We start from the raw sequence: 24,459 nt of genomic DNA, 5'->3' as shown, positions 1-24,459 counted from the left end.
AGACACTTCTAGGGCTTTTATCTTTGAGAAAAATTACGTCATCGGTAAGACTGCAGTCTACACTGCCATCTAGCGGTGAAAATTTGAATTGGTCAGAAGAGAGAAAGTTGTCGCCAGAGTGGAGTAGATACTTTCTCATTGGAATGGAAAACTAGCGGTATAAATCAGTTCCTGAGAATTCCAGTAATGCAGCATTGCCACTGCCACTAGACTACACCACTCTATAACACTGTCTAAACACTAACTGTAGACTGTAGTCAAAGCAGGCTACACAAACCCATTACCCCACTGTTTTTTAAGTGAAAGTTCCTCAATTTTTTTTTTGTTGCTGTTAAAGTATTGGACTTTGGAATAGAGATAAATGCTTTTTGCATTGAAACCACCTGAATGCACTGTATGCATAGACTGCAGGTAGGTTTTCTTGCGACAGTGGATAAGTAGAAATGAGCATTGACTCACAGTACTTAAATAAACTTTATTCATTTAAAAAAGGTCAACAACCTTGATGTTTGACACACCATGCAAACAGATGACTTCTGGATCAATGGTATAGTCATAGTAAAGTGCTAACAGCTTTCAATATGCCATCTTGTGAAACAGTCATCAGGGGGTGGGACTCTTTTTCGGACGCTGGGACCTGATGGGGCACATTTTTCAGCACCAGCTACTACTAGTAGGGCGGGGTTATATAACCATAACCTCACAAAAACTATGCCTAAACCTAACCTTAACCCTAACCTGTAAAACAAGCACCCCCTCAGCACCCATCGACTCCCAGCATCCACGAAAAAGGTAGTTCCATCAGGGGGTCAACCTTAGAAGAAGAATTTACATCACATCAGTAATACCAGCAAATCAGTACCCATTGCAATTCTATACCCACATCCAGTGAGTTTGACCTCATTACAAATGTTTTTTTTTTTTTATACTTGCTGCCACTATTGTTAAACAACCAAATTTATTTATTTAAATGAACAGCACAATGAGAATAGTATTTCTCAAATTCATTGTATATTTAGTTTTGACTGCAAAACCATGGGCATGCTGCCTGTCACTCTGTCCATAAATTAGCTGATGTATATTTGTTGTTTATTTGTTGACTAAGGCTAAGAATATTGGAATGCAGAGGACAGCAAAGTTCTAGGGAAGGTTAGAGGTCCACTCATGAAACCGTTGTCACAAAATGAAGCTCATTGTGTTAAGAAATTAATATGAAACATTAGCTGACTGAGTAACTTTACCCATTTTAACTCAAAATAAGGAACCATTTTCAGGGTATGTGGCGAACAAGAGTAGAAAAATAGCACTTTTTGAAGTCGAAAAAAAACTTGTATTTAAAGTATAATTACACTACACACAAGTCTACAAGTTCAGTGGTATATTTCCCGGTGAAAACCAGACTTGCTACAGCATTTCTCATGCTGATTCTCATTTCTTATGGATCGGCAAGTTTTGACGTGTACATGAAGCATTTCTCGGATGCATCTATTTGCCCACGGTGAACGACTGCAGTCCAGTGATGGCTCTGCCCAGGATCAGAGCATGGATGTCATGTGTACCTGGAAAACAACAGAATCCATCATGACACACTGGTACAACATGCAGTAGTAATGTACGTACGAGTACGTGCGGAGTGATATCATGCAGACCTAGGGGCTGCATCATTCATTATCATTTTCAATATATTTATAAATCCTAAATAAATCTTATGAAGCATGTTTTTACAGCATGGCTCTGTAGGACAGTGGTTCTCAACCTGTGGGTTATCAGGATTTTCAGGAGGGGGGGAGGATTCTATAATGGAATTCAATGGGGCTCGGATCTGGGTCATCATGGATATGGAGACGTCAGATGACTGCGTGAGTTGTCTGGACTTTCGGGGTGAGATGTCTTCACTTTCCGTTGTGAGTTCTCCGAGAGAACTCACCCCGGAAAGTGAAGACATCTCACCCCGAAAGTCCAGACAACTCACCAAAAGTGAAGACATCTCACCGGGGTGAGTTGTCTAATAGACTTACTTACTGACTGAATTACATCTGAATAGCAAAGCTATTGATTTGACGACGACCCCCCCCCCCCCCAACAACGATGATGATGATGATGGCTACTGCTAATTAAATATTAGCATGTGAGAAATTACAATTCAGCCATCTAAGTAAACAAATTAGGCAAAGTATATAAAAGAGCTCCAAAAGTACATATTCAGTCAGACAACTCACCAAAAAGTGAAGGCTATTTTCAGAGCGATAATGGCTCCCTACCTTCATAGGTGTTGACGGCCTCCAAGTTCATGACGTGGCGGATGATGTGGTATTCGTCTGCGATGCCGTTCCCTCCCAGCATGTCCCGGGCCTGCCTGGCTATGTCTAGCGACTTGCCACAGTTGTTCCTTTTCAGCATGGAGATCATCTCTGGGGCCGCTCTGGTGGGACACCCCCACACACCCCACACACCACACACACCACACACACACACACACACACACACACACACACAGTGTCATATACTGTGATCAGTCATTTTTGTCGAGAAGGCAACGCCTGGATAATAATTAACTCTCGTCTGGTAAAGAGCAGTGTTCATTTTGGTGACTAAAACTATGAAGAAAAATGTTTGTCGACTACCTTTTTTTAATGACTAAAAACTAAATAAAAGCTAAGGTATGATGACAAAATCTGAGTATGTATGTTAGTCAACAAATAAAAACTAGACTAAAATGTCAGCCAGTGGGGACCAGTCAACCGTATTCGGGAACGGTTCAAATGAAACAGACTCAGGCCTCTTTTAGACGGCGACCATCTCCAGATAAAACAGAAAAGTCCCGTTGCGTTCTAATTTTTGATTGACCCTTTACACGAGAACGCACACTTTATGAAAACGCTATAATGTCGCTAGGTGGTGGTAACGGGCTGCCAAATAAACCAGTCACCCACGTACGAAAAGAAGAACCAGGTAGCCCCCCTTTGCGCAACCCTATTGGGGTTTTGAATGACGCTTCAGACGACAACGGGGTTGTGGCCGTCGCTCGTTGCCTGCTTTGCATGCAGGCAGAGAGCGCCACGGAATGGTTATATATTTTATAAAAACATTAGGCTACATAAACGCTGCTGCCACCTATCAAGGCATTTTATTTACATCATGGTTTTACATTCACCATCGCTAATGAGCGGCGCTTTGTAGGGAGGCTTGTTCATTGTAGGATATCATGGCTCTGCATCAATGTAATAAACATATGCGTTGTGAGCCAACATGAGCCATGATGTCATAAGTAAAATGACATAATTGCGGATTCCCCGTTTTGCCTGTTTACACGGAGACTGGAGGAAACGTTGTTTTCAAAGATTTCCACTTTGGAATGTGGTTTCAGTTTGTTGCGTTTTCACCTCCTGAAAACGCCGTTCTCTTCTAAAGGGACACCAGCAAACGATACTTTATTTTGCCGTTTCCTATGAACACCGTTCTCGTCTAAAGACCACCTCAGTCCGTCTCAGTGTGAATCCCCTATTAATCAACTGTAGATTTAGTCGACTAAAGTCTTATGATATTTAGTCAATTAAACCTAGACTAAAACATTTCAGATGACTAATATATGACAATTCAAAAGACTATGACTAAAGCTTAATAAATATGTGCTGTCAAAATTAACACTGGTATAGAGGAGTTAGAAGAGCATTTACTTCTTGTCATCGATGAGTCTCCCCAGCTGTAGACAGGCCTGCAGGCCGATGGTAATCTCCGTCAGCATGTCAGCCATCTTCTTCTGCATCAGCTGGTTCCTGGCTAGCGGCACGCCAAACTGGATTCTAAAATCCATAAAAAATCATCATTTAAAGCCCAAAATGCTGCATATCCAAAGCCTCCATCATTCTATTAAAATGTATTTTTATGAACAAATGTGATGAGATTTGGTGTAAAGGGGAAATGAGGGAGCAGACAAAGTACAAAACCCTGGGGGACCCCGGGCCAAGGAAGTGTGTGTGTGTGTGTGTGTGTGTGTGTGTGTGTGTGTGTGTGTGTATAAACACTTGGTGTGTGTATAAACACAGACAGGCAGCTTACCTGTCTAGTGTGTACTGGCGAGCGGCGTGGAAGCAGAACTCGGCAGCTCCCAGGACGCCCCATGAGATGCCGTAGCGAGCGTTGTTGAGACAGCCGAAGGGACCCTGGTACCGGACAGAAGGATTAAAGCACTTAGTTTACAGTTTACACTCACGTGAAATCTGCGTGTTTTTGTTTTACAGAAAAAAGCAGAAAAAGCAGTTTAGTGCCTGTGGTCTCAAAGACCACAGGAGTCCTTCAGAGGGTTCCAGGGGGTACACAAAAAAACCCAGCAAGGTACAAATTAGTCACTTTACAGTTTACATGCTCACAACGCATCGACGCGACACCTTGTAAGCTTGTAGATCTGCTGTTTAAGCAGTGTTTGAACATTTAGGATCATTTCTTTATTTTTGATGACAGATTTGCAATGGTTAATTTCATAATTTCAAATGAGAGAATGAGAATGTATAACTCAGAATGTGGAATGTAATGAACACTCAGGACTTAGGTGCGCTCACCCCCAGGCCGGAAACTTTGGGCAGCAGGTTCTCCTCTGGAACCTCCACCTCATCCATGAGGATCATGCCGGTGGCCGAGGCTCTTAGGGAGAACTTTCCCTCGATCTTGGGCATGGAAAGACCCTTCATGCCACGCTCTAGGATGAAGCCACGGATTTTTCCGTCTTCCGTCTTAGCCCAGACCACAGCGATGTCGGCTACCGGTGAGTTGGTGATCCTGTAAATAGAAAGGAAAAACAATGTTAAAGCTGCTAAAATAGATATCGTCTCAGGGTCTACTCTGTGGAAATGTAATTTATACCTAAAATGGAATGCTCCCTTGGCCAGAGGAGATGTTGGGCTTTGAGCTTCAGGCCTGCTGTGACCCTACGGTCCTAATAGACAGACCACCTCCAACTACTTAAGATGTACTAGTTATATTGTATAAAAGTACTCTATACAGATTGGTCAAATCTAATGTTTTATTTACTAAAATAATACCACAATACGTTATGGTAGGAGAGACTGTGACCAGTACTGTTTGTTGGTGACAGCTGTTCAATAAAATATACCTGCTAGAAAACATGCTATAACTTTTTAAACGTATGTTATCTGGTTCACAGCTTCACATGTGTGCATCCGTTTAATGCACAGATACATAAGGTTTAATTTAGAGATAATCTACATCCATGTTTTCTATTGTCTGACTAATGTGACTATAGTAACCTGATTTTAATTTAATTTCATCGCCAGAACATGATTTCTTTAATGGGCATGAGTCGCATGACTAGCAATTCAGGGCTGAGCCAGGCTATGACGATAGTAAAAAGACAATTTCAGCAACTTTAAGATACGCTATTGGAGCTGGAATTACGAGGCTGCTGGCACCAGACCAATGGTTCCTCTTGAAAATATGTCAGATTGGAATTTGGCAAATATGACTGAATGACTCCCCCATGTGGACAACTAAGTCTTAAACACTGACATTTTGTTAAACAGATAAAAGTGCTTCCAGGAATGTGTATATTCCAAAAACGTAACCCTAGCCCTAAACAAGGAAGTGGGACAGCAACACAAAAGCTTAATTATTGTCCAAGCCAAAACATATACTATATTCTGAAATATTATATATACATTTTTTTAAAGATCTCACTATAAAATTCACTCTAGTCTTCTGCATCATGAGGGGAAACAATTCACACCCCAAAACAATTTCAACAGTATTTCGCCATTACAGTATTATTTAGGACAAAGTGGGGTCCAGGCAGGGACCCTCAACCAGGGTTCCTTGAGGGGGTTCCAAATGGAAGCTTAAAAGTCTATTCAAAGGAGCTGCGGTTGCTTGCAACTACATGCGTGTACTCGCAACCGTTTGTTTGAAGTTGCATGGCGCCCCATTGGTGTGGTTTGGGCTTTAGAGACCTCCATGTTGGAAGAAGTTAGTTGCTACTGTAGAACAACAATTGATGTACAAAAACTCCAAGTCACAATTAGAATGCCTTTATTGTAATGGCATTCTCATTAGACTAAAGGCATTTTAATTGTTCTCAAAGAGTACTGTTGTATTGTTGATGTGCATTGTGTGAGCTTGTAGAGCTATTCTCAGTATTTTTACTTTTAAACCTTTTACCCATAATAACATGCTCAAAATAGGGATAACTTATGAATTGATTATTTTATTAATTTATCTTATTTTCTTTTTATAATTGATTCATTTGATTAGTTCAATTAACTGTTGCACCCCTGTTGTTTACCAGGTCTTTGATCCAGTGAGGGAGTAGGTGCCACTGGAGGGGTTGTATTTGGCTCTGGTCTCCATGCCGCCAGGGTCGCTGCCGTGGTTGGGCTCCGTCAGCCCAAAGCAGCCCAGGATTTCCCCACGGGCTGGAGGACAGAGCATTGGACAAACAAAGGCACATCACACCCCAGTGACCCCACAGGCATTTTGAACGTGTCTGTCGATTGAATGCTGCTGTCGTCTACACTGGATCCACATGGGTCCTCTCAACAAACATCACACCTCTGCTGTCGGGAAGAAACCACCAACTCCAAAATGTTCATTTTTCAGGAAATTAAGAAAACCTTATATTTTGAAAACGACCAACAACAATCAAAGTTGGTGTTGTGACTTTATATATTGTCAATTACCTGCATGAGATGGGGAGAGGTGGTGGAGTTAGTTGCTTAGCAGACAGTTTGAGGGTCCAATGGAGGTTTTGTCCAAAGCGTTTTTTACTACTTTCCAAAAAACAAAACTACTTTCATAAACCTCAACCCCAGCAAAGGTGGTTTGCTCCTGACAGCAACGATATAGAAACTAAAGAGTATCTTTTTTAAATAATTTAAATTCACAACACTTGCCAGTACATTAGACATTGCTCTACAAATGTCTATCGTTTGATGTTCAGTTATTACCTTCTGTCAACAGTTAGCTTGCAAATAATATACACGTTGGGCTACCATGAATATACAGTAATTCCGTTCACAATCTCAACTTTCCACATCCCCCTAGTCTGTTTACTTTTGTGAATGACTTTTAAGAACGTCCTCACTTGAGGATCCAGTCTCCTTACCCAGCCTGGGGAGATATTTTTCCTTCTGCTCCTCGGTGCCGTAGGCGTTGATGGGGTGCATGACCAGGGAGGACTGGACACTCATCACAGAGCGGTAGCCACTGTCCACTCTCTCCACCTCTCTGGCAATCAGGCCGTAAGCCACGTAGCCGACCCCAGCACAGCCAAAACCTTTATTTATATCACATAAGGGTGAAAAGGATAGAGAGAAAATGGTGGGCCGTCAATTTGAACCACTTAAACCAAGTTCTAAAAATTCTTAGTTGACCGGGTCCCTCAGGGCTCTATACTAGGATCGCTCCTTTGCTGAAAATCTACAAGCTTACATGTCACAACGGGATGCACTGCAAGCTTATAGATAGGCTATTTTTGCCAGACGTTTTCAGCTAGAATAGAGATGCTAGGCTTCACATGGTAAAATTCATCAGGATCATCATTGTACACAGAGCTGGTCAATATACTGAATTACAATATCATGTATTTTACTGAGGGGAGAAAAATACTGAGTATTAATAAGGCTGTATTGTAACGGTCTAGCACATTTGGCCATTAGAGAGTGCTGATTTGAAGGAAATATATGGCATTATTGAATAATATTGTCTTTTAGAACATTAGAACGAGATTTGTCTCCAATCTGGCATTGTTGTGACAAACACGTGCTTTCAGTTCCACTCCATAGCAAGAAGGAATGTGATCCGCTTTAGGAAGTGTTGTATTTTTGTCTTGGAGCAACAGAAACCAGAGTCTCAAACATGACCATTATCACGGTTAGAAAAATAATTAAACAACAATAATCCCCTCTGTCTGCTGCTTCCCCTTTAACCTGTTAATATTTATGATCCATCCTTCATTATAGGCTTATATTTTATTCCTCTGGCATGCTGTGGTATGAATAAACAACAGGTGTCCTAAGTTCACCCCACTGTCTGCAAAAGCAACCAAAGTCCATCCCAAGCTGTTCTGATTTCACCCCACTGTCTGCAAAAGCAACCAAAGTCCATCCCAAGCTGTGCTGATTTTGGGCATGTCAAAAATAGGCTATTTTGGCATTTATCGTACAATAAAGTACAATGTAGTGTATACAGGGCTCAACAGCTTGCCTTGAACCCTTCCGTCCGTATTTGGTGTAGAGAGAAAAATACTAGAGCCCTGGGTTCCCAGCCAACTACTGTAAGTATATTATATAGGCTAGGCCAGGGTATAAGTGGTTCAAAGCTTCACGGTGACTGAACACTCACCTTTGATGGTGGGACCGAGGACACCAAGCTCTCCCATCTCTGACACTATCTCCCTGTCGAACACTGGCAGACATTTGCAGAATAAATCAGTTTAAGTCAAATCCACTTTCAGCAGGATGAATGTAGTACTTAACTATAAAATGCAAGTAAACTTCTTTTTTAGGAAATTAACAACCGCATTATCGATAATAACTCTCGCACAGAGGACAAAAGTGCCATTCTGTCATTCTGACCAATCAGACGCCAACATTTATTCAGATGACTTGGTGTTGTAGATAGAAGAAACGTATCATTCTCCTGTCAGAGAAATAATCGTTTGTATGACAGATAAAACCACACATTAAATGAAACGTAACGAGAGAACATCGCTGAAAAGTTGGGCACATTAATGGCAAGCATTTTTCCTCTGTAGCTATGAGGAATAACCTTGTCAGTCTCGACCTTTGTTCTTGTCAACTGCTGAGAAACTACAATGAACATACATCACCCCGCCTTTCTGAGATCTTGAACTGTTCCTGCAACAGCTGTACTAAAAATCGAAATAACTTGACAGTTTTGTGTGCGTTAAGTAGCACCTGTATTTCTTCAGATCTTTGTAGAGCATCAGCATATTCATATGGGACATGGATATGTGTTTAGCCAAGTGGTTCTCAACATGGGGTCCAGGGGTCCCCAAGGAGTCCTTGAGAAGGTTCCAGGAGGTCCCCAGCAAATCATTGATCCAAATGGGCCCTAATGGGTCTGTTACTCTGACACTGTGCCCCCAAATAATTGGCAAAACACTAATATTTTAATGATAATATAACATTAACTTTAACAAAAAGTGCTACCAATAGATAAGAACTTAAAAGTATACTACATTAGTTCCCTTGATCAAAGATGGAAGATGGAACACAATCGATTAATTGATCATTTAAACAAACATGCTCTGCAAAATGCACACAGCCCACCCCATCTGACCACTTAACATGGTCAGACGGGTGGGCCGCGGCAAGATTTTGAAGCGGGGGGCCCTAATTCAGAAAAGGCAGAGAAACCACTGCTGTTTGTCACAGCGCTCTACCTTCGTTTCTGTTGGCCATCAGGATGCGGGGCATGAGTTTCTCCTGGCAGTAGTCACGGAAAGTGTCTCTGACCATAATCTCGTCCTCCGTCAGCTGACCGTCGAGATCCAGGGCATCGCGCCAGTTGAACTGCACCTTGGCTGGTGGTCATACATTATTATGAGCAGTCTTTTATACCAGTGGTTCTCAAAGATTTAGCTAAAATCTGGGTCTTTAGCTGGGGACCCCTGGAAGCCCCTCTAGGACCCCAGCTGGGGTCCTAGAGGGGCTTCCAGGGGGTCCCCAGCTAAATCGGTGAGCATCGAAATCAGAATGAATGCTATTCAATACTTTTGGCTATTCAAAGATTGGGGATCTACAAGCTAACGTGATCACAACTGTTACGTGATCTAACGTTTTTGGAAAAACTGTAAAAATGTTTATATTTTTATCAATTTTTAACAAAACTAAATCTTCTCTTGCGGGCGACAATGGCACAAAAGGTTTTCAAACTTATCAATTTGGGGGTCCTTGACATGAAAATGTGTGAGAACCACTGCATGTGCTATTCCACTGTGTACAATCAATCTGACTTGTGTTTTATCCTTTTGATACATATGGACATGGATATATTACCGGTATATATACTATATTCATGTATGCATTTTTCTCAATATAAACACCAATCAATCAAAATAAATAGTGTCATTATGTAACAGAATAATCCAGGTCAACACCTACGTGCTTTGGGCTTCTGCTCAGGCTTGTCTGAATCTGTGGAATTACAACCCAGATATCAGTCGTCAGAAATATACACTTTTCAAGAAATTAGGATCTGACAAAGCATTCTTAACTTATAGGCCGTTTATAACTTCTTATTTTGTAAGACATGGTAATTACTAGTAAGTTATTTTCAGCTGGAACGGGTATCGGCGAACGTATGCGACTCTATGCACAGATACAGTATCACATAATTTATTGTGAAACATTTACAGAAACACAGTGGTAATGGAGGAGGCAACATTAGTCACAGCTAGCCAAATGTCATCGTCAAAATCTCCTTCATTCTCTGTATGTATTTGATAATGTTTTATAAAAGGGGTTTAACCATACAACGACAGCAATCATATTGCATCGATACATGGTTAGTAGAATAATATATATAAATGTAATGCACTGGTATTGGATTGGAACTTGGTACCGACAGATACGCAGGTTCAGTTATTGCTTATCGGTACCAGGAAGGGGGAAATGGTACCAGAACATCTCAATTACATAGAAGGATAACATAAGCTCCAGGGGTTGACACTAAGGTCTCAGAGGCACTTGCCCTTCGGTCAAGTACAGGTCATGTTCTACTTGCCCAAAGGTCACGCCCACTTGCCCGAAAAGTAAATTGTCCATTAAAAATGCTAGGTAAAATTTGAATAGCCGTTCTTTTTTCCCCTTTTTTTACACTTTCTGGGGCTGCTCGATAAAAATATGTTTATGCCAAATACCTGCTAATGAATATGACTATGGGTTCACACTTGTTATTTTAAATTTGTGTAGCAACAGTGAAAACAGCACATTATAGGTAAACAATGCTCTGGCCACGTTCAGGTGTTTAGACCGATATCTCATGTTGCGTTTATAGACGGTCTCAAACGAGCACTTGCCCGGTCGGTCAACCTGAAAGCAGGGTCAACCTGAAAGCAGACTCCACCTGGCAGCCCCAAAGTTTTATTTACCTGCCAAGGGAAGGTGGGCAAGTCTTAGTTAGTGTCCATGGCTGAGCTTGATTATCAAACTCCCATCCCCCGAGTTAAAGGTACTGGTAGCCAATATTATCAGGAGCCAGTAGCACCACCTCACAAGTTCAAACTTAGCCTAGTTATTGCTTAAATGGCGTATGCATATACAATGCATAGCCATTTAAGCTATAACTTGGCTAAGTTTGAACTTAGTGTGAGGTGGTACTTGCCTGGGATTGATAACATCCAGCCTTCAGAGCAGCAATGAGACAATATGACAGCTTATAAACAGCAGTATGATAGGGTTAAAATCTAATATAGTATACAACAATTTAGTAATTTCATATTTGCCGTTACAAGTCAATGCTAAATAAATACCGAGTCTGCTAGCAGGTGCTGCTGCAGTGCCCTGGGCTCTAGAAGCTGCGATGAAGGCACACCTCTGTGGGTTGAGTAACAGCCGACACACAGCGCTCCGCAATGCCATGGTGGACATCTGTCTATGAGAGTGCAGGGGAGAGGGAGACAGGAAGATTTGTGGCAACTTTGTGTTCAAAATTCAAAACAAAACAATGTAAACATAATTAAGATTACATCATCAATAGTCGACCACGATATGAAGGCAATGATACCACAATTTCACACATGAGTGACACACTACACTATATCTCAACATTCAACCACCACATGTTACCGGTACTTGGTGAAAACATTACATGTAGTCAAAGACCCTTTGCTATGCATTAAACCACACAGACCCTGATAACTCAATTTATACATGGAGCCAAATAGACCCTTGTGGTGTGGTTTCATTTGGATCCATTTATTCAGTCTCTGATTTACAGACTTGTAGGGTCCATTTGGTTCCTGAACTATCAATCATTTAGCTGGGGACCCCTTGTAACCCCTCCGGATGGCCCCTGGGGGTCCCTCCCTAGACCCAACTTTGAGAACCACTGATATAAAGACTAGCAATATATGTGTATATAGTCTGTGTAGACCTTATCTTCTGCTGTAGCTTCATAGAATGATCTGTTCGTTGTCTGTCCTGAAATGGTTTCAATAAACTCAGTATATCAGAAATTGGTCTCTTATAAAGACTACAGTTAGTATTAGTATAACACACTCAGAATAAATAACACACTCAGAATAAGAGAAAAGCCCTATCAGACAAGCTGTCACTTATTTCTCACAGACTTTGAGAGAGAATATAGCATTGCCATTTTTTCTAAATAGCCAGCTAAGCTTTATGTAGCCCTGAAACATCTCGTATGAATACGAGAGTCAAGAACCTGGGCTAAGCTTTATGTAACGTAATGGTCTCTAGACAGTTAGCTTAGCAAGTCAAGTAGTCCCGCGAATCATTTGCAAACATAAAAGCCACATCCACAGAGTAAACGGACATACAGTGCATTTTCAACTATCTGCAAAGTAATAAGAAAAGACTGAACCGTTAAGAGCACTTACATGTGTTTCTGTGTACTACAATGTCACGTTTGTTCACCTCTCAGGCTGTTGACACACAGAGCAGAGCAGAGGGAGGAGGAGCACAACGGCCATCAGTGATTGGTCCAAATAGGCGTCGCCGTTACGTCATGACGTCAACGTGTCATGACGTAGAAATGTCATGTCGAGGTTAAAATGAATAAAATAAATTCGAGACATGTTATTTCAGAACCCTGTCTTACATGCTCTATCCAACTTGTTTTTATAAAAAATAAAAAGAGGAGATTTAAAAATTAAATTAAATAATTTCTTCTTTTGTTAACAAAAAAAAGAACATCTGTGAAGCTGGTCACTGCTGGAAGACTGAATTGTACAGAAGTGGCAATATCAAAAGAACCAAGGCCAAGTGGATTTGTTCTGGTATGAGAAACCAATCATTTGCCTTTGTCAAGTTAATTGTTCCACGTGTCATTGATTTGCTCAGAAAAATGAACCCCAATGCTCCCAGTTACCCCATGGCCTCCCTGTACGTGGGGGACTTGCACCAGGACGTGACCGAGGCCATGCTGTACGAGAAGTTCAGCCCGGTTGGAGCCATCCTCTCCATTCGGGTGTGCAGAGACATGATCGTACAGAGATCACTCGGATACGCCTACGTGAACTTCCAGGAGCCGGCTGATGCTGAGCGTGCAATGAACACAATGAACTTTGAAGTGATCAAGGGACGGCCTGTGCGCATAATGTGGTCCCAGCGTGACCCCTCGCTGAGAAAGAGTGGCATCGGCAACATTTTCATTAAGAACCTGGACAAGTCCATCGACAATAAGGCCCTGTACAACACCTTCTCTAATTTTGGCACTATCTTGTCCTGCAAGGTGGTTTGTGATGAGAATGGCTCTAAAGGCTATGGCTTTGTCCATTTTGCGACACAGGAGGCAGCCGAACTGGCCATTGAGAAAATGAATGGCATGCTACTCAATGAACGTAAAGTATTCGTGGGAAGCTTCAAATCACGAAAAGAGCGTGAGGCTGAGCTAGGTGCCCGAGCCAAGGAGTTCACAAACATCTACATTAAGAACTTTGGTGAGAACATGGATGATGACAAACTGTGGGAGCTCTTCAATAAATATGGCAGTGCAATCAGTACTCGTGTCATGAAGGACGAAAGCGGAAAGTCGCGAGGCTTTGGCTTTGTGAACTTTGAGAGGCACGAAGATGCTCAGAAGGCAGTGGATGAGATGAATGGGACGGAGCTGAATGGCCAGCTTCTATATGTGGGACGCGCCCAGAAGAAAGTGGAGCGACAGACTGAGCTTAAGCACAAATTTGAACAACTGACCAAGGACCGTGTGACTCGCTACCAGGGCGTAAACCTGTACGTGAAGAACCTAGATGACGGCATTGACGACGAACGCCTGCGCAAGGAATTCACACCGTTCGGCAGCATCACCAGTGCCAAGGTCATGATGGACGGCGAGCACAGCAAAGGCTTCGGCTTCGTCTGCTTCTCGTCCCCGGAGGAGGCCACCAAAGCGATGACCGAGATGAACGGGTGCACCGTGGCCGCCAAGACTCTGTACGTGGCCCTGGCTCAGCGGAAGGAGGAGCGCCAGCCTCACCTGATGCAGCGCATGCCCAGCATGTGTGCCGTACCCAACCCGGTCATCAACACCTACAAGACTGTCCCTCCCTACTTCATGACGGCCATGCCGCAGGCTCAGAACGGTGGCACCTACTACCCAGCCGCTGGCCAGATGACCCAGCTCCGCCCCAACCCACACCGGGCCACCCAAAGGGTGCGGACTCGACCCCTACAAAACATGGCCAGTGCCATGCATCCCCCTGCCCTGCGCCGCCATGCCTCCGGTACCATGAAGCCTCGCATATTCGCCACCTCTCAGTGCATCATTCAGACCATGGGCCCTCAGCCAGCTACAGCAGCTGTCACTCCCATATGCACAATCCCTCCGTACAAATATCATGCCACAGAGGTCGTCCACAATACCCGACCCCAGCGGCACATGAACACACAGAACCACGGTGCTAGTGAGCAGCGGCCTGCATATGTGCAGGGCCAGGAGCCTCTTCTAGCTGCTGCTCCTGTTGTGTACATGCAGGCTCAAGAGCCCCTGACCGCTTCCATGCTGGCTGCTGCTACTCCGCAGGAGCAGAAAGAGATGCTGGGCTACCGTCTGTACCCCCTGATCCAGAGCATGCATCCCGAACTTGTGCAGAAGCTCACCGGCATGCTGCTGGAGATGGACAATTCTGAGCTGCTCCCAATGCTGGAGTCGCCAGAGTCTCTCCGCTCCAAGGTGGACGAGGCGCTGGCCGTACTCCGGGCGCACCAGGCTAACGAGGCTGCTCAGAAGAAGAAGAAGAATTGGCCACAGGCCAAAGCAACAGGTGTCCCGAGCACAGACACCCATGGAAATGGGAGCCTTGAGAGTAACAATGGGGAAGAAGGACGACTAAGCAATGAAAAACATGGAAATACATACAACAAAATAAATATGATTTCTGTAATAAATGAATAATGTAAAAGAATGTAAAAATGAATAAATACGAATTTTAAAAGAAAAAAAGGGGGAAAGGGAAAAATCTCAATCCAACCAGGCCTAGAGAAGGGAATGTTAGGCCTTGTTATTCCAAGTAAAACCAAAACAATAAAAAAAAATCTAAACATAAAATAGCGCGTGTGTGTATGCGTGTGCACGCAAGTGCAGTCGTGCACGTGTGCGTGCAAGTGCAGTCGTGCACGTGTGCACGCAAGTGCAGTTGTGCGTGCGCGTGTGTGTGTGCGTGTGGGGGTGGGTGGTCTATAGGCCAAGGGGGCAGGGGTAGAAGAGAATTCCATCAAATTTGAAGTGAATTTACCAAGTTCTTCACCCTTATTGTTTTTTTTTAATATATATTATAATCATGTACCTGTACCTGTATTATGAAAATATCACCAAAATATAATCTAACTACATACGTTCTGGAATATTCCCATGGGTATAGCGGCCTGATGTACTCAGATGTATGTGCTGTGAACTGGTATAGGCCTGAGTCAGCCACGCACACTCAGGAAGATGCCACGCTGCTAAACTACTTGTCCAGTCACTACCGTTTGCTTGAATAGAACGTATCACAAAAATATCACACTCATGTGAAGTGCATATATTACACAAAGTCCACAATAGACTTGGCTGCCACATGACGTCACAGGCATGAATAAGACAAACAATAAGTTCATAGACTTCATGGTTACCACGCCTGACATCATGGACTTTATATCACCTATGGAGCTGATTTACATCTGACATGCATACTGTAGTGTAGGCCTACATGGCTGACCTTGAGACTCCATATATGGACTCATTTTGACATCACCAAAATGACTCGAGACAGTATGAAAGACAGTGTTTGTCTTTCACATGTGAAAACCTGTTCAGGGCTGTGATGTCATTTTGACCATCAACTCCATATTTGTGAGCAACCTGCATACAGACACATACAACAAGGTTCCTGGGTTTTATATAGATAATAAGATAGAGAATATAGATAGCCTGTTAATATGCAGACCAATTGTAAAGTTACTCAAGCAAACTTGGATTTGTTGGATTCTGGTGGTAAGTTTTGTGTCCTTGTTGGCGTGACCGGTAGTGTCGCAGCACTAAAGCTGCCCCTTTTGGTCTCCCAGCTCCTCAAAGAACCCGACATGGATGTACGAGTGGTCTCCACAGAGCATGCCGGGCACTTCTATGACCCCGCTGAGGTCCCTGTGAAACTCTACAGCGACAAGGACGAGTGGGAGCTGTGGACGCAACCCTCGGACCCGGTCCTGCACATCGAACTAAGGCGCTGGGCAGATTTATTCGTCATCTCCCCTCTAGATGCCAACACCCTGGGTAAGATCGCCAGTGGCATCTGCGACAACCTGCTGACATGTGTGGTAAGAGCCTGGGACACCACTCGACCTCTACTGTTCTGCCCCGCTATGAACACGGCCATGTGGCAGCACCCCATAACAGCACGACAGGTTGCCAGCCTGAAAGACCTTGGATATGTGGAGATCCCCTGCATTGCCAAGAAGTTAGTGTGTGGCGATGAAGGCGAAGGGGCCATGGCGGAGGTGTCAACCATCATAAATGCCATTAAGCAACATCTTAAAAAGCGTGAAGGGAACATGTGAGCGTCTCATTGTGTGCTGTGAAGAATGTGATGTGAAGCAAACCCGCGTGTCTTGGAGCAACTTTAAGGATGACTTCAGTCATTTTAAACCTTTCTTCATATAATCGGTCCTCGCCAATGCTCATTATAATTATGGTACAATTTTTGTCTACTTAGTCTCAAAGGCGGCTGTAGACATTTCTGAAACCCACCTAACAACGACATCATCACTGGGAAATCCAAGCTAATAGAAACAGCAATAGAAGCCAATTGGTCTCGTATTAATACAAAATATAATAATTGTTTTCAAATCTAGTTTGAAATGTCCAAATAGATATGACTGGTATAGGGTTTCTGAACTGTCCACATCCCTCCTCACATGCAGACAAAATGTTAGAAGAAAAGCATTTGTAAGGACCAGTTATACGAAGATAGGTTGAATATGGGTGAAGTAGTCCTAGAATTTAACATAAAGAAAAAATACCCAAAATGAACACGTTGATTTGGCAATTCCCATCTTCCCCTGCTATAGTGTAGTCCCTTTTGGCTGCTGACCCCTTTGGTTTGTTAGGGAGACGAGCAAGACAGCATGAAGTCATCAGCCACTTCTTTTCACGTGACACTGAGGAGTTTCACTGCAGGGGAGGATGTAATGTGTGTCCTATGTCCAGCTTTGAGGGTTTAAACATTGAAGACGAATGTGAGGACTCAAATTGTGATTGAGATGATGTATGATGATAAGAGCGCCCCTTACTTCACATGGTTGTGATTTTTAAGCTATTTGTTAAAGGCTTAAACAAGCACATATCAAAACAAGGGCAGCCAATACAGCAACAACTGAACACATTACAGCAATAGTACTCAAATCAGTTCACTGGCTGTCATTATTACAGAAAAGTATCCTACTAATTGTTTCAAAGGCTCAGAATACATCTCTGCATGCCTCAATTGCCTACAAACCAATCTCAATATAATAGTGGTACAACAGTTAATTAACCCAGGTAGGCTACATTTTAAACCCTTTTTACATTTCATATCAGCACCACTAAAATGGAATAAAATAAAGAGATGTAATTGGGGGAAACAACAACGTTAACGCTGCAGCAGAATTACAAGTGCACATACCGTAATCTGTAATGTGTTGTGAGTTTATGACATAAATTAGGTTACATACAGGCACCAGCAGCTGGCCTAATGCTATAATAGCATATGAGTCAAACAGAGTGCAGTCAACTGTGAATTATTGAATAGGTGACATTCATATTTAATATCTTGAATTTTATTCTGGACAGTTGAAATGTATAAGGTTATTCTTTGTTGTTGCAGTAAAAACACATCTAGGCCTATGGACAATCAAGAGGGTGCACCACATTTTGTAGCCTATACTGTAGTGTAGACCTATGTAGCAAACACACGCTGTAAAATGTCTGTCTGTCTGCCTGACTGACTGTCTTCTATCTATCTATCTATCTATCTATCTATCTATCTATCTATCTATCTATCTATCTATCTATCTATCTATCTATCTATCTATTGTTGTCTAAACATGAAAAATAATTATTTATAAAGTGTATCAATCTGTGTTTATATCTGTGTTTTACCCTGTTTATAATAAAGGAACAGCGTCCCGTTAGAGAGCATTCCGTTGCACGAGTGCGTAAACTACCGCCCACGTTCCGGGGTTGGTTTAACCTAGTGTCAATCACAGGTTTAACCATTGTCATTGGCTGTTACTCCGCCCCCCGAGGAATTTATCAAAATGTTTTGAGGGCAGTTCAGATTTAGAGAGGGGACTTCAGTCTTCAGCCAAGTGTTCAACTACTGACAGACGTCACGGGACGACTGTAGCTCTATTAAAACTGGGAATTATGATCTAGCCTTCCTTTTTTGGGTTTACTTGTAAACAGAAGACATACATCCGATCACCATGGAACTGGAGGAGAAACCGAAATATGGTAATTATTTAAAGCCCAAATGATCGACCATATGCTTCGCTGCATCTGTCCTGTCCTGGCTGGGAATATTACTCTAAAATCTGAAGTACTTTCCCTTTCTTTTTATTGCGATTGACGATTGTGTAAGTCAAGATCTTTCTGTTTCCCATCGAGGTTGACTTGGCTGCTTTTAAGTTTAATTGTAAACTCACTGTGTAGGCTAATAACTGTAACGAACCTGAATCAAACCATAACCCTAATATGTCTAGCCTTCCACTTCTAATTGACTGTGACAGCTGCATAAAAGAAATCTGCTAGTTTACTTCTGGGAGTGGTGCAATGGACTTTAGATGTACACACACAGTCACACACACATAGGTTATGACTTCAATGGCATATGCATGTGTGGTTGCTTGTTATAGGCTAGGAAGCTGAATTATATTGCCTTGTGTATTGCCAGGGTGTACAATGTCCCAGTTAAGCCTGTGCTTATGTGCAGTTGCTACATTCCAGACATCTATGACAGACAAGAGAATGACTGAACACTTGCCGGGTTATTTTAGACACAAATATGACTATATATGTCTATTTAGACTAGAGCATAATTATAAAATACCTCAAACATGTACATATATATATATATATATATATATATATATTATATATAGGCATATATATATATTATATATATATATATATATATATATATTATATATGTGTGTGTGTGTGTGTGTGTGTGTGTGTGTGTGTGTGTGTGTGTGTGTGTGTGTGTGTGAGTGAGTGAGTGTGTGTGTGTGTGTGTGTGTGTGTGTGTGTGTGTGTGTGTGTGCGCGCGTGTGTGTGTGTGTGTGCGTGCACGTGCGTGCATGTGTGCGTGCGTGTTTTCCTCCGAGGTGGAAAGCCTGGTGAGACGAGGTTAGTGTGTGTGTGTGTGTGTGTGTGTGTGTGTGTGTGTGTGTCTGTGTGTGCATGCATGTGCATTCATGATGCTCAACTCATGTAATTTAATTTAGCTTTAGTTTCATTTGGAATCTCTAGAGGTGTTGTCAAATAGGAATGACCTGGCATGGTCCTCCTCTTCTCTTCTCTGAATCCTGATCTTGTTTTCCTCTTCTGCACACACCCCTTTTCTCACTCATGATCACTAATTTGTTTTCCGTTGTTGATACCCATTTGAAACTCTTTTGCACTGGACATTACAACAGTGCATTGTTTTCAATAGGCCAGTGTCATGTCACATGTGTACCTTTCAAGCACATGAGCGGAATACAATGATGATGATGATGATGATGATGACAAATAGGAAGCATGAAAGGAGTAGATAATAGGAGTAGACCCAAGGGACTGACCGATGGTGACACACTTGAGGTCTGCCGCTAAGCTGCTAGACTCAAGAACACTATGATTAAGATTAACCATTGTCATCTACTTTAAATGACATAATGTGTCCGATGACAAAGTCACATGAAAAGGATCGAGACGATATTGTGTGGGATGGATCTTTTTTCCCCACCTCATTTGAGATTGAGACGGCTGCTGTTATTGTTTTTCACATTACACACTTTCACCTCAAGGTAACCTTCAACGGCTGAACTGAAGGAGCTGGTCAGATGAATAGAACCGTAATGGTGCTTCCTGGATACTATACAGAACAAAGAACAGCTGTGATAACCTGTTTTGATTTCATTTCTCCACCATATCAATGTTCAATTTTCCGCCCAGTGAATCAGCGTTGCACTGCATTTGGTTCAACTTGATCTCATTCACATTTTCCCATGCCATTGTACTGTACATATTGTATTTGCATGAGTTTTTCAGAAACAAGAGAGTGTCTGCTACTCCCCATATTGCACTCCACAATCCACTTCTATTTAACATGTTGGAATAATTTCAGGCTGTGGTATCGAGAAACCTCAATGACAGGGATCTGAGCCTGCCTACACTCCCTACAGCCATGCCCAGTGGTACATAGAGGGTAATTATGAGCCCGATTTAGGAAGGTGGCTCTCTCATCTCTCTTTTACAGTACATACATCAAGTTTGCTAAATTGAAGGGTTTGTTTTTTTCTTTCAGCTAGTCTAATTAGACCTTCACATTTTGGGCTGCTCCATCCTTTTTTCTATTGACTTGTTACCTTGCAATCCTGTTGTTACAGACAGTCATGTTGTTCAGACAGCCATGCCCTGGTGTCAGTCAGTTTGCTTTTCCCATTTTGTGTGAAACACCAACGCCAACACCAACGCCAACATGCCTTTGATTCTGCCAGCCTACGGCCTGAAGTTGAATGGCAAGTTCAGTGCTGCCAGAGTTTTAAAAGCTATAATCTCATATCCATTGCATCTCCAGACAGAGAGAGGTATAGTTGCAACAATGTCCGAATTACAATATAGATGGTGGCAGATTTAGTGTCCAATCTGGTCCAAATAACTTTATTGACATTGTCCTAATTTACCGTTTATATTCCTCAAATGGGGCAAATCTGTGGCTGGGCCCAGGCCTATCCAGACTGAATCTGGGCCCACCCAGATTGATGGTTTCCCGGGGTCTTGCCTATGTTCCCTCAGTTTATGATTAGGCTTTATGATTACGCCAGTCCCCATCCATAACATGTTAGTGGACGGCCTGGGTTAGTACGCTCCGGTTTTCCCCACCATGTTAAATCTATGTAAACTTCGGATTTCCCTGTGCACGAGAATGCTGTGTTCCAGCCAAGATGGGCAGCGCTTGTGATCACACCAGAGACCCAGAAGTGGCAATGCGCATGTGTTCTAGGCCCACCTAGATTTGTCCAGGCCCAGTCATTGTCTGCTGCTCCTGCAGATGTGTTACTGTTAGTTATATTGTATTAACATATAGTACCATAAAGTTAAGTTAAAATAACATGTTAAGAATTAAAATAAGGCCTGGATTGTAACTTTAAGGGTTATTGAGGTCAGGTAGAATTTAAACAGGTGAAGCATACTTTCTGTAGTGAGTTAAAGGGCCAGAGCCACCCTTAAAGACCCATGGGAACTTCCTGTCTATTTTTGTACAGGGCATTGGCCTTCCTTTTCCCGACCAGTAGCTTTGGCTTGTTGACCTTGGCCGATCTCGCAGCCTTTCCTCAGCAAAGCTGTCACTCCTTGTTAATGAGAAGACATGCATTCTTGGCCTTCCGCCCACCCCGTTTGTTCTATTGGGTGTTCCAAAACAATATGTTCTTTAAGTCTGACATTTGGGTCAAAACTGTGGATACTGTAGCACTACCAAAAGGTTATATGAACACTGATGCCACTTTGATATAATTTTCAGACAGGACAATAGGATGTTTCCCCCTCCTACTTAATTTGCCGTCGTCAGTAAACAGTGTTGCTAGATTGATTCTTGATCCGTTATGAAGCGTTACTGCAGACTGCTGATATCATGCTGTGCTGCATGTTCTGTCGAGACAACAAAGGTTCAGTTTCCAGGGGTTGCACTAAAAATAGTGGACTCTACCATCTTTGACGTCACACAATGCACAGGGATGTTTGTGTTGATTTGTTAATTCTGTGTTGGTGCAGTGGGTTATTGTTGGTGTTGTCATCCCCAGGTCCACCTTTCATTAATGCAATGCTCTGTGTTCTAGTCTAGTCCTCCTAACCACAGTATCAGCAGGGCTTGTGTTATCTCCAGCAGGCAGCCCTTAATTTGGCTCACTACATGTGAACTCTGTAGTCATTGCTGTCACACAAAGTACACTTTACAGTGTGCCGGGGTGGTAACCTTTTCAGAATTTAAAATGCTTTCCCAGTTTGGCTGAAATATGATGGTGTGTGATTCTGTGATATTGGCGTATCTTTGGCTGTGTGAGATTCGGTAGTGTCGAAGCTTCACACAGGAAGCTGGACATTAGTGCACCACCACACCCACTCAGAGGTTGCTGTAATGAGAGACATGTGGGGGAGAAAGGCAGAAAGTGGCTTCCAGATCGTATTATGGTCTGCCTACTGTACTGTAGTGGTGTCCAAAATAATCCATTCGGTAATGCATCACGATTCGGCCGTGCAGCAATGCAATGCAGCAATTTGACATAATCGATAATCGAAGCCTAAATATAATATTAATTATATATAATACATAATTATAATGTAATTATACTACATTACTGTATATAATATTACATATAATTCTAAATCAAATATGTTGTTCAGTATCTGACTGATGACATTTTTGCCATGTTCAGTAATATAGAAAAGTGTGATGAATTTAAGGCATGGTAGAATCAAATCCAATCGTTACCTGGTGAATCGCAATCGAATTGAATTGTGAGTGCAGTGCCTGCCAAGTGCCAATGCACACCTCTACTGTACTGGCTGGCTGGCAATGACACTGGTAACCTCACACACAGTGCTAGCTAATAAAGGGGTGAAGTACAGAGTAAATTGATGACGGCATTTAAATCCATAACAATCAGAATGCTCTATTCACGCATCAGGGCAGTCAGCTGAGATACTAAACTACAACAGCATAGTTACCATTCAGAGTCAGACCACCTATTTTTAACCAATGCAGGAGTCCAGATTTTGGGTATGTTATTATATTGAAAACTTAATGCAAGATGCAACGTGTTGTGAGCTTATCTGCAGTGCATTTTTAAATCGTAGCTTTTTTGTTGTTGTTTAGCTTTACTTTAATTTATAGTCATAATGGTGATTGGTCCATTTGTGGGATTGGTTGTGTGTTTAGCTCCTTGGCTTTTACAAATAAATGTATCTATCTCTTGCCACATGTATCTGGAAGCATACCCCAACTGTGACAATAAAGTTTAGATTATTATCCAAAATGTATACAGCTGAATGATAGGAGGTAATGTGGTGCAGGAGTCTAAAGAGGTGAGTTTGTAGTTCTGACTTAGCCTGGATCCAGCCCATAGACCCCACCCACTAGCTTCAAGAAGCTTCAGAGTCTGATAATCAGGCTAGTTCTGACTGCAATGGGGAGTTTACTCTTGGAGCCAGGAGAGAGAAGAGTCTATAGGACGTATCTTTATACAGCATTGTTTGGGAAACAGCAAGGCATCTCATAATTCAATAAAAAACTAACTTGTATGCCAAATTGTATTTGTCTTTGTAATGATTTTAGTGGAATGCAGCCGAGCATGAATGCCACTCAGTGTAGGGTTTGAGAATTGGATTAGACCCCTCAGAGGTCTAAGAGAATGCTTTTAACAGATTAAAACGGTGGCCCTACTTCACTGTGGGTTCCAGAAAAATACACTTTGGCATATGATTTTTAACCCATTTAGACCTGACACTAGAATCTACAAAATGTCAGTTTTCTGAAAAACCTATGTGTCAGTGGCACTGGTACTCAACCCCCAGAATTATCTGTATTTGGCTGAAAATATGTAGTTCCTGGGACCTCCCAGAAGCAAATAATAGAGTTAAAAATGTTCGCTATGAAAGAATATGTATTCAAAGATTTGTGCCAGATTTTCACATTTTTCAAAAATAGCTATGAGCTTGTAGATCTGCTATTTTTCAATACCTCCTTCTCCTTCTACAACATATTATAATATACTCATATTAGTGACTTCTTAAAAAAACAAGGGAAATATAGCTGAATGAACAACACATGAACAATGTGGTGAGTGTGTGATGTCTAGTATCATGCAGCAGCAATAACAACAACTCCTGAATGCAACAATTTAATTTGTAGAAAACGACAGTGTCTGTTTTTCCGCACACATAGTTTTGGTGGGTGGAAATTGGAAAATAGGCCAGTGGCAGCTGGGCCTGCCCTTTTGCAGTTGGCCATAACAACAGGCTGGATGGAAA

General features: G+C 42.3%; 4 protein-coding genes across 5 annotated transcripts in view; 3 read left to right on the top strand and 1 right to left on the bottom strand.

Annotated features, from left to right (window-relative positions):
• Positions 1-461: 461 nt before the first annotated feature.
• Positions 462-12,671, bottom strand: LOC308324137 (glutaryl-CoA dehydrogenase, mitochondrial-like). Of its 2 annotated transcripts, none has more exons than XM_080776084.1 (12): positions 12,593-12,671; positions 11,504-11,625; positions 10,134-10,166; positions 9,413-9,553; positions 8,350-8,412; positions 7,112-7,282; positions 6,293-6,422; positions 4,560-4,776; positions 4,060-4,163; positions 3,678-3,803; positions 2,262-2,422; positions 462-1,559 (listed from the first exon to the last, which is right to left on the bottom strand). In XM_080776084.1, exons 2-12 carry the CDS (start codon positions 11,619-11,621, stop codon positions 1,486-1,488), a joined length of 1,338 nt encoding a protein of 445 aa, XP_080632210.1. In that variant the 5' UTR covers positions 11,622-11,625; positions 12,593-12,671; the 3' UTR covers positions 462-1,485. The 2 variants fall into 2 exon arrangements, with proteins under 2 accessions (XP_080632210.1, XP_080632211.1); XM_080776085.1 differs by having other exon boundaries at positions 11,504-11,621; positions 12,593-12,670.
• A 388-nt stretch (positions 12,672-13,059) lies between these two features.
• Positions 13,060-16,016, top strand: LOC308323328 (polyadenylate-binding protein 1-like; the record flags this gene model as incomplete). The annotated part of the gene is made up of 2 exons (XM_080775049.1): positions 13,060-15,019; positions 16,009-16,016. The coding sequence occupies 2 exons, from the start codon at positions 13,060-13,062 to the stop codon at positions 16,014-16,016; spliced, it is 1,968 nt and encodes a 655-aa protein (XP_080631175.1).
• A 114-nt stretch (positions 16,017-16,130) lies between these two features.
• Positions 16,131-16,748, top strand: LOC308323326 (phosphopantothenoylcysteine decarboxylase-like; the record flags this gene model as incomplete). The annotated part of the gene is made up of 1 exon (XM_080775047.1): positions 16,131-16,748. The coding sequence occupies one exon, from the start codon at positions 16,131-16,133 to the stop codon at positions 16,746-16,748; it is 618 nt and encodes a 205-aa protein (XP_080631173.1).
• A 1,777-nt stretch (positions 16,749-18,525) lies between these two features.
• The window catches only part of LOC308323247 (choline transporter-like protein 2), a 30,908-nt gene continuing 24,974 nt past the window's right edge, over positions 18,526-24,459 (top strand). Inside the window, exon 1 of the mRNA XM_080774943.1 lies at positions 18,526-18,681. Coding sequence (XP_080631069.1) covers positions 18,654-18,681 — 28 coding nt within the window. The 5' untranslated portion in view covers positions 18,526-18,653. The remainder of the gene's footprint in view (positions 18,682-24,459) is intronic.

This window comes from Protomyctophum bolini, assembly GCF_963924005.1.
Source record: "Protomyctophum bolini genome assembly, chromosome: 11".
Taxonomy (NCBI): domain Eukaryota; kingdom Metazoa; phylum Chordata; class Actinopteri; order Myctophiformes; family Myctophidae; genus Protomyctophum; species Protomyctophum bolini.
This window is presented reverse-complemented; position numbering and strand designations above follow the sequence as displayed.

Coding starts and splice junctions, on each gene's coding strand:
- LOC308324137 (XM_080776084.1), bottom strand. CDS start 11,621: ATGTCCACCATGGCATTGCGGAGCGCTGTGTGTCGGCTGTTACTCAAC. Junction 7,283..8,349: donor CCTCGGTCCCACCATCAAAG/GTGAGTGTTCAG, acceptor ATATAAATAAAG/GTTTTGGCTGTGCTGGGGTC. Junction 2,423..3,677: donor AGACTCATCGATGACAAGAA/GTAAATGCTCTT, acceptor GTGTCCCACCAG/AGCGGCCCCAGAGATGATCT.